Consider the following 9,970-nt stretch of genomic DNA (forward strand, 5'->3'; position numbering starts at 1 on the left):
GCAATCCTACTTCCGTAGCGATACTGCCTCGGAAACCCAAGGTGGGGTCACTATGAGTCGGGGCCGACTCGACGGCACATAACCACCACCACCAGCAATTGCTAATGGTCTGAACTTCTCCATCTCCTTGCCAATATTTGTTATTTTCCATTTTTCTTATATTAGCCACTCTGCTGCTGCTGTTCCGTGTCATTAGCTGATTCTGACTCAGTTACCCTACATAACAGATCTGAACTTCCCCATGGGTTTCCTAGGCTGTAATCTTTATGGGAGCTGACTGACATTTCTTTTTTCCCCATGGTGCCAATTACCTGTGAGTTTGAACTGAGCTTTCCATTAGCAGCAAGCTCAAAACTACTGCACCATCAGAGATCCTTATAGCCATCCTGGTGGATGTGAAGTGATATTTTATTGTGTTTTGATTTGCATTTCCCTAATGACAGTGGAGCATCGTTTCAGGTGCTTTCTGACTATTTTTCTATCTTCTTTGAAGAAATGTCTGTTTAAGTCATTCAACACATTTTCAATTGGGTTGTTTGTCTCTTTTTCTGTTATGGTGGTTGAATTATAAGAGGATTCTCCGTTTCTTTAGCCACACTCCTTATCATACATACATACAACACAGTCTATCTGTATCCTCCTAATCAACTTGGTCACTCTCTTAAGGACAGTTTCTGCTAGTTTAATATCCTTCTGAAAATGTGGTACCCCATCTCTCTTCTCACTCTTCTTTTGAGGACAAAAGGGAGTCTCCAATATGAAACCTTTTAAATCTCCTCTAGATAATTAACCCAAATTTTTGTAACAGCAACTCCTCATTCTATTATTTCAAATTTATGGGATGAATGTTTGGATTACAACAGCCCTGGATCTTTATTGACTTTGTAATTGTCAATATGATTCCTTCTCAGTTTCTGAGTATCCAAAAGGAATATATCTTTTTCAGTTTGCTAAACAATACATTGGGAGCTTTGGTAGCATAGTGCCTAAGGCACTTGACTGCTAACCAGAAGGTTGGCAGTTCAAACCCATCAGCCACTCCTCTGAAGGAAGATGGAGCAATCTACTTCTGTAGTGATATTGCCTCAGAAACCCAAGGAGGGGTCGCTATGAGTAGGGTCCGACTCAACGGCACATAATAACAACAAACAATATGTCAGGAGCTCTGGTAGCACAGTGCCTAAGGCACTTGACTGCTAACCAGAAGGCTGGCAGTTCAAACCCACCAGCCACTCCTCGGAAGGAAGGTTGGGCAATCCTACTTTCGTAGTGATACTGCCTCGGAAACCCAAGGTGGGGTTGCTATGAGTCAGGCCAACTCGATGGCAGATAACAACAACAACAGCAAACAATATGTCATTATCAAAGTCATCATTCTCTATCAAAATTCTATTTAATTTAATAAATCTTAGGAGAAGAGGATACCTACTAACAATGTAAATTAATTTTAAAGACAATAGCATTCCCACCAAATTTGGTGCTTTGTGGTTTGCTATTTCTTTTTTTCTTTCTTTATTTTAAGAGCTTGTTTTACATTCAATGTATACATTTAGTTTCATTCCCCATTCACTATGTCCAACCCTAACCTGTCTCTTCCCCTCCCTATCCTGTAACTCTCCTCCTGTGCCCCTCATATTTATGCACTCCTATTTGTCCTGTATTTCCTCAATTTGAATGTTGGTCCTCTGTGCCCTGTGGTCTACTGCTCTAAGGGATGTATTACCACAGAGTACGTGGGTGCATCATCCTGGGTTGAGTGGTCTGTGTGTACATCTTATTAACTACTAGGCTGATAGCTAGTCCCTGGGGGTGAGTTTCCTTCCAGGCGCAGAATGTATTCCAGGGTCATAGTATTGGGAGTCTCACCAGATTTCATCTGACCAGTAATTCTGGTCATTATTGAGTTCTTTAATTTTGTTCCACATTTTTCCTCCCACTCTATCCAGAATCTCCAGATCTGATCCTTTCCTGAGTGGTTGGCATTGGTAACCAGGCACCATCTAGTTCTTCTGGTCTCAAGGGCCATTGTGTCCTATGAGTGGTTTGTTATTTCTAAAAGAAGAGTCATTAGGACAAAAACAGAAAGCTCTATTTTCAAAAAATATTCAGCAGTCCTTGAATATATTCCTGTACAAGCATTAAACAATTTTAAGTTATGTTCATGAACAATATTACTTTTTTCCCAGCATAATCCAACGAACACGGACTATAAACATGCTCTACAGTTTGTAACAGAACTGAGACCTCTCCTACATTTCTAGAATCTTCACAACGAATTATTGTCTTATTCAAATACTCAGGTTTAACTCTGTCTAAGCCAAACAATTTCTTCAAAGTAATATATAACTCTACCTTAAGAAAAGGAACCAGATGAGGTTGAGGTGAAGACTTGAGTTCAACATACAGTTTTCTAGTAAATTCTTCTGCTTCAATTTTTGCATCCTGAAGATTGAGAGAAAGAAACCTAATTTCAGATCTATAAATATTTTTAAAGAGGCAAAGTATAGTTCATGAGTATATAATGTTTATCCTAGACATGATTATCCTAGACACAGTAAGCTTTTCACAGTTGGTAAAAATCCATCATTAATGTTCACAGAGAATACCGAGAAGACTTTTTTTTTAAGATCCAAGGAAGGAAACTGGCAGAAGAGCTGGATGACTGAGTAATGTTACATTATTATAGTCTGTTATGAATAATTAGGAAGTAAAGACACATAAAAATTCTAAATTTCTTGGGGTAGGGAACAGGAAGTTATCTGGTTACAGACTTTTTTTTTTCCATTTTGTTTTTTATATATTTTTAAGTTACATTAACCAATATAAAGATAGTTATTTCTGGAAAACTACTGCAAGGCCATAACAGCAGATACACTATTGTTCCAAATGTCTGAGGAACTCATACATGTTGCTTTAGGCACCAAGCCTTTCAGTAATTTGTGATGTCTAAATTATTTTCATATTCATACAAGGATTTTTTTGTGTGTACATGTGCCTTTTTTTACTGTGTTCATATTTGCACTATTGGTTCAAAAGCACCAGTGGATAAAAGTGCTGGCATGAAAGGCAATGGTGACAAATGGTAAGTTGTCCTCATACTCTGTATCACTGTATACTTTTTATGTTCAAAAAAAAAAAAAAAAAAAAATGGAGCCAGTTACCTAAAAAAATGTCTTCAATGAAGCAGAAAAGATTATAAATTTTACTTAATCTCAACTCTACAGTACATGTCTTGTTAATATTATGTGTGACAAAATTGTGAGCACATATTCTGCTGCAGACCAAAGTTAAGATGTTCAAGGACCGTGCTGCTGGCTAAAACAGCTGCTCCTTCATAGAGCACTATTTTTACTGGAAAGAATTAAAATTTAACTGTGCTTACTTGTATCGGGATACTTGGTCAACATTTTCTCAAAAACAAAGTAAACCTGTCACTCAAAGGAAAATAATGAGTAGTTTTTGTTGCTAATGATAAAATTAAAGCTCTCGAGCCAAAATTAAAATTTTGAAAAATGTATATCTACTACTCTGAACTTGATACATTTCTAGTAATCAAAGACTTTTCCGATGATACTGGTGGTGAAATTAACCAGCATTTTATTTTTAAATCTTAAATATCTAATCTGTCAATACTTAGAAGATCTGCATAACTCAGTAAGCCAGTATTTTCCAATTGACCAGTACAGGGTGTTACAAACGAAGGCATGGGGAAAAGATCCATTCAACATGCAAAGTAGTGGACTCTAAAGAAAATCCACAATGATTTAGAGAAAAGCTATTAAAATATTCACATATTCAACCATCAAATTGTACAAGGCTAGATTTTCTCCAAATATTTCAACCAAAATAACATTATAAAAAAACAGATTCCAGACAGAACCAGATATGGTAGCTGTTTTCTATTAACTTTGACATTCAATAGATTTGCAAAATTGAAAGCAATGCCACTTTTCTCACTAGGTACTTTTTCATCTTGAAAATTAGTTAGTTCTCATAAAAATGCTACTTATATTAATATGCAATGGATTTGTTATTTTTTTAAAAAAAAATTTTCAGTTTTATTTCCAAACCCACATGAATAAAACGCTTCTATGAGGTCTTCAATTTTCAAGAATATAAAGGTATCTCAGATGGAAATGCTTGAGAACTGCTGTTTTAAGCTAAATAATCCCATTGCTGTCAATTGATTCAGGCTCGTAGTGACCCTACAGGACAGACTACAACTGCCCCACAGGGTTTCCAAGGCTATAAAATCCTTACAGAAGCAAACTGCTACATCTTACTCCTGCAGAGTGGCTAGTGGGTTCAAAATGCCAACCACTTTGGGCTGGCAGCTGAGCGCTTTAACGACTGTGCCACCAGGTGCCCATCTAAAATTAAAAGATTCCCCCCAAATAGAAAACTAACCATTTAAAATGTGGTCTATTTCTAACATCTTATAGGTAGCATAATTAGCTCTGATGGCGTCCTGCCTAAGTCATCTGACTGTTAACCAGAAGACTGGAAATTCAAACCCACCAGCCACTCCTCGGAAAGAAGACTTGGCAATCTACTTCTGTAATAACACCGTGTCAGAAACCTAAGGAGGGGTCTATGAGTTGCATCCAATTTGATAGCAGTGAGTTTGTTATTTTTGGTTTATAGGTATCATAAAAAATAGTACTAAAGAAAGTATTTTGGTATTTATAAACGATGTTTGTTTTCTTATACAATGTTTGAGATAGATACATATTCCTGTGGGAAAGAATATTTTTATATGAAGAATATACAGAAACTCTTATATGGTCAGAGAAACCTGAAGATTTTAGCAGTTCAGGAAATCCAAAATTATATTTGTTTGTTACCAAAAGAAAAAAAAAAAAAAAAACACTACCGTCAAGTCACACTAGACTCACAGCAACCCCTCCTTGGGATTCTAAGGTGGTATCACTAAGGAAGTAGATTCCCCAACCTACCTTCCAAGGAGTGGCTGGTGAGTTTGAACCGCCAGCCTTCTGGTTAGCAGTCAAAATGCCTTAGGCACTACACCACCAGCGCTCCCTTGTTTGTTACATCCTCAGCATATTTCTTTAAACATATGGTAAAAATATTTAGTAATTTCCATCTTCATCCTCCTTAGTGTATCTAAGTATTTTAATTGAAAGAGGACAAAAACAAACTAAACAAGCACAATTCCATAGCTTTGAAACAAAGTATCTTTGCACTTGTAGAGACCTCAGAAATGAAGTTTATTCATCTTATAGATAAGGAAACTAAGGTCTAAAAAGATTAACTAACTTTTAAAAGTTACTAGAAGTTTACTGCTGGGACATTATGGAACTGAAATTTGTATTTTCTGATAGCTGGGCTTTCTGGCATTTTGTAACTCTAGTAACAATTTCCTACCTGACCAAATAGTTAACTTTCTCTCTAAGGCCAAAAAGGCTAAGGGAATCTGGACTGGTATAAAAAAAGTAATACATAGATTTATATATAGTTGTTGTTGTTGTTGTTTGCCGTCAAGTCAGCCCCGACTCACAGCGACCCCTCCTTGGGTTTCCGAGGCAGTATCACTACAGAAGTAGGATTGCCCAACCTTCCTTCCGAGGAGTGGCTGGTGGGTCTGAACTGCCAGCCTTCTGGTTAGCAGTCAAGTGCCTTAGCCACTATGCTACCAGAGCTCCCTTATATATAGTAATATACATAAATATAAAGTAATATAATAGATTTACTTGTCTGAGATTTATATTTATTCCAAAGCTTTCAAGAAGCAAAAACTCAAAAACAAAATTAAAATAAAACTCGTTAAAAATACACACATTTCCCATTTCCAAACCAAAAATGAAAACCAAACTTACTGCTGTTGAGTTGGTTGAACTTACAGCGACCCCTCCTAGGTTTCCAAGGCACTATCTCTACAGAAGTAGATTGCCCAATCTTCCTTCTGAGGAGTAACTGCTAGGTCTGAACTGCTAGCCTTCTGGTTAGCAGTCAGATCCCTTAGGCACTACACCACCATGCTTTATGGGTCCTTAGAGAGCTTGTAAAATTTTATAGTAATAACTTACCAAAAGTTGTTCCACCAGTTTCTTCACGTTCTGCCCCATTTCTGGGGACTGTGATCCACTACATGCTAGTTTTATTAACATTGCAAGGAAGTTCTTACATTTCTTCACATTTTCTAGCATCATCTAAATATGGAAATACAAATATAAATAAAAGTAATCACAAATGTTAGCTAGAAAATAGAATTCAAGAAAATCTGTAAGAAACTATGGTTATGTAAGGTATATGTGAGCACTTACCGGAGAAAGATTAGTCTGAGCAACTGTCAAGTTCTCGGTTTTGAGACTGGGCTCACTGGAAGGGGTAGGTGATACTCCGAAACTTGAAGGCTTCAGGGTAGTTACAGTATTCAACGGCTTTACAGGAGTAACTGTGACCACATTGGTTGGCACAGGAACAGACTGAAATTAATAGCATATATCTAGATAGGTATTACCCAAGATACTTTACTGCGGTATTTCATTTCATAGTCATCAAATAACAAGGAATCTTAACATCTTTCTTTTGTTTGTCTCTGCTACGCCAAGGTAATGTAACAGTTATAAAAGCTTTGGAGTCTACCAGGTCTGGATTTCATTCATTCTACTAAATGATCCATCTCAGGCAATGTATTTAAGCCTGCTAACCATGATTCCTCTCCTTAAAAAAAAAAAAAAAGTAGAGTAATGGTACCTTATGTCCTAAGATTGTATGTGGGGGAAAAAGTCCCAAACATACCCATCCTCAAAAAATATTACTAATATATCTCTAAAATGGATTTGAAATAATTAATCTTTACATGAAAATAGAGAATTTCCTGGTCTGAAATTTTCTGCTTTTTCTTAAATATAAAAGCAGAGAGATCTACTGGTTTCCTGATAAGCTGCTTTTATGTAGACTATTACAGTAAACATAAAAAATATTACAAAATGTGGTATATTTTCATACTGAAAAGACTTTTGGTTGTTTTCTTCCACCCCCCTATTTAAATAAGGTGTGATTCTAGCACCACCTGCAGGATAATAAAGCTTAACACAAAAAAGTCAGGTAGTAATTTAGAAAATCACATTAACATAAAAATAATCTAATTATAAAAAGACAACACAAAATGTTACAGGACTTGAGAAAAGTCTGGGAAGGAGAATGGTGGATAATATTTATAACTCACATAGAAACCTTAGTCTTGCCTCATTTTAATTTAAATGCACATATTTTAGAGGCACACAATAAGAAAGGTCAGGTTGCTGTCACCTTCAAGGAATTTTCCTTCTAATAGTCCAGATATGTGAATCTGAATGTACACCAAAATTTCCCACTTATGAAAGCTTAGAGCATGTATTAGACAAGAATGCTTTGAAGATAAAATGAGAAGGAAATAAACATACTGATTAATTATTAAAAAATAGAACTAATGAAGCAATGTTAAGCAATAAGGCAAAATTTAAAATAGCACCTAAATTAAATGATTTTACTAAATACAGACAAAGCCTCAAAAGCAACACTGAAAATCAAGTCTCCTCCTTCCTACCTCTGCTCTCCAGAGACAATTACTGGGCAGCTGAATTCTTGCAGAGATTTTCCAGTAAACTTTTAGGATTATGTCATTAAAGACTCTTGTCAATGAGTGTATTTTCTAATCAACTCTTTACTCTTTGTATTTAAGAAAACATAATCTGGAAGTTCAGCTGGCGATTATGATTGCTTCTGGGCTTGAAGGAAAGTGTCCTGTTCTGGTTCTCTAGTGCCGCTCTGACAAGAATATACCACAAATGGGATGGCCTTAATAAACAGGAGTTTATTCTCTTACAGTTCAGGAGGCTAGAAGTATGAGTTCAAAGTGCCAGGCTCTAGGGGCTGGGTGAAAGCCCCTCAACCTTGGGGTCCAGCTCTGCCTCCTGCTCCCGGCCCCCTGGAACTAGAGGTGTTTCTTCACTCAGACAGCTGCTGGCTGACAACCCAAGGTTGACAAGTAAAAAGGCACAGTCCGGATGTTACCAAACCACATGGCAGGCCATTAATTCAAGTCCACTGAAAGTCCCAAGGTCGGCAGAGCATAGCAGGCTGCTGAACAATGACACGGCTACATGCAGGGTTCAAGCGTGCCATAAGCTAAAGACTATCCCCAAGGCTTCTCCTGATATACAGGAAGCAGACCACATCCCTAAGGCAGCTACTCAGCTGCACTGTGGTAGATCCCACCATGCAGCTGACTGCTACATGGGGAACAACTACCACCAGCTGCCCAGCCACTCAACCAGGCCCAGCCAAGTTGACATACAAATTTAAGTACCACAGGTCCCTAGAGACAGCTGTCCCTCTCCCTTATGAGACCAAATAAAGCCCAAGGAAATATAATCTCAGCAAAACATCCTTATTTTTTATATATAGAGGGAGTATTTATGACCATTTCTGCTTTCCTCATCAGTATTTTATTTCCTCTCCTATACAAAATCTGGTCCTCATAACTCTTTTTAACATAGCTATGACCTTTACCTTTTCAGATACATGCTGCTTCTATACCAATTCCACTTCTTAAGGAGCATGCAGAAGCACTAATCTTGGTCTACTCTATCTACTTAATCCCTTTGCATTGTAGGATACATAACTCAGCTTTAGCCTATATTCCAGACTAGCCTATGGTACTTTCATGTTTTTAAGGACTACAATGACACTAATTAGATATGTTCTGGGGCAAAGAGCAAAAAGGGGTAGAAAACGTGAAATAAATCTGTATGAAAATCAATTATACAGAGCCAGTGGAATTAATTACATGCAAACTTAGCAGGCAAAACTCATTTCAAAGAGACTCATTTTCTGTACCTGTCTGAAAGAGTAATCATTTTAGGTTTTCTCGTATTTAATTAAAAATATCAATTACAACATCCAGTCATTTGCACATTAGATTCCAATCTAACAGTGAACTAGGCTACAACTTCATCAAAAACAAAACAACAAAACTGAACAAAGGTATCAAACTAGTTCTTATGTTTACTATACTAGGCTATTATTTCAAACCACTTTAAAGAAGAATCAGTATCTCTTAATAGGGAAACACTTTCAAAAAATCTTAACACATGTATTTGCCTTTACAAATAGACACATGCAAAATATCCTTCCTCTTCTCATTGCCAAGGTCAATTTCCTTATTTGCAAGAAATGTCTAAAAAACTGATCTCCTTACCCCTCAAAGCAAACACAGGTATTACTCATGAACTTCACTGGTTGAAGCAATCCAAGATATCCTCTACTGCCGAAGCCTAGCACTCAGTAACAACCAAGCTTAAAATATGCATCAGTTTCAGAAAAAAAAAAAGGTGGGGACCAGGTTTGCTGGTCCAATAGAGCCTGGTGGAACCACTGAGACTATGGCCCCTAGCTGCCCTTCAGGTCTGGAATCGAACCCACACCTGTGGTTGCCAGCCAAACAAAGTACAGGCATGTGAGTTAAACATTTACCTCAAGTAGACACACGCCCTAGAGAGAACTATCATGGGAGAAGTAAGGGCTGCATATGCACAGGGAGACAGCTCAGGTGGCAGGAGAGTATGGAGGGATGGGCAGTGGGAAGAGGTAACTATGGGGAAGGAAGTGGGAGGGGGAGCTGTTGCATTGTGGTAAACTGTGGTCAATGACATGCAACAAAGTATATGTGAACTGCTGTATGGAAAGTGAATTTTCTCTGTAAATCTTCACCCAAATCAAAATTAAAAAAAATACATATGCATCAGTCTCAATTAGGAAAATTATAAACAAATAATCCACATAAGAAATATCAGTGGTAAGTATATATATGGAAAAGTAATCCAAGGAAAAAACTAAGCAACCCAGATACATAGTTTTAGAATTAATTATACATGTTGTGTTGTTGTTATGTGCCATCAAGTAGAACCCAACTCATAGCAACCCCTCCTTGGGTTTCCAAGGCAGTATCACTACAGAAGTAGAT

At 37.3% G+C, this 9,970-nt stretch overlaps 1 protein-coding gene across 1 annotated transcript in view; it reads right to left on the minus strand.

The window, feature by feature from the left end:
- Nucleotides 1-9,970, minus strand: part of TAF4B (TATA-box binding protein associated factor 4b) — a 254,922-nt gene that overhangs the window by 219,295 nt on the left and 25,657 nt on the right. Inside the window, exons 4-6 of the mRNA XM_007935568.2 lie at nucleotides 6,285-6,446; nucleotides 6,048-6,170; nucleotides 2,353-2,442 (exon numbers count right to left, since the gene is read on the minus strand). Of these exons, the coding sequence (XP_007933759.1) occupies nucleotides 2,353-2,442; nucleotides 6,048-6,170; nucleotides 6,285-6,446 (375 nt within the window). The remainder of the gene's footprint in view (nucleotides 1-2,352; nucleotides 2,443-6,047; nucleotides 6,171-6,284; nucleotides 6,447-9,970) is intronic.

The sequence above is a fragment of the Orycteropus afer genome, unplaced genomic scaffold (genome assembly GCF_000298275.1).
Source record: "Orycteropus afer afer isolate SDZICR_OR568_19922 unplaced genomic scaffold, OryAfe1.0 scaffold00030, whole genome shotgun sequence".
Lineage (NCBI taxonomy): Eukaryota > Metazoa > Chordata > Mammalia > Tubulidentata > Orycteropodidae > Orycteropus > Orycteropus afer.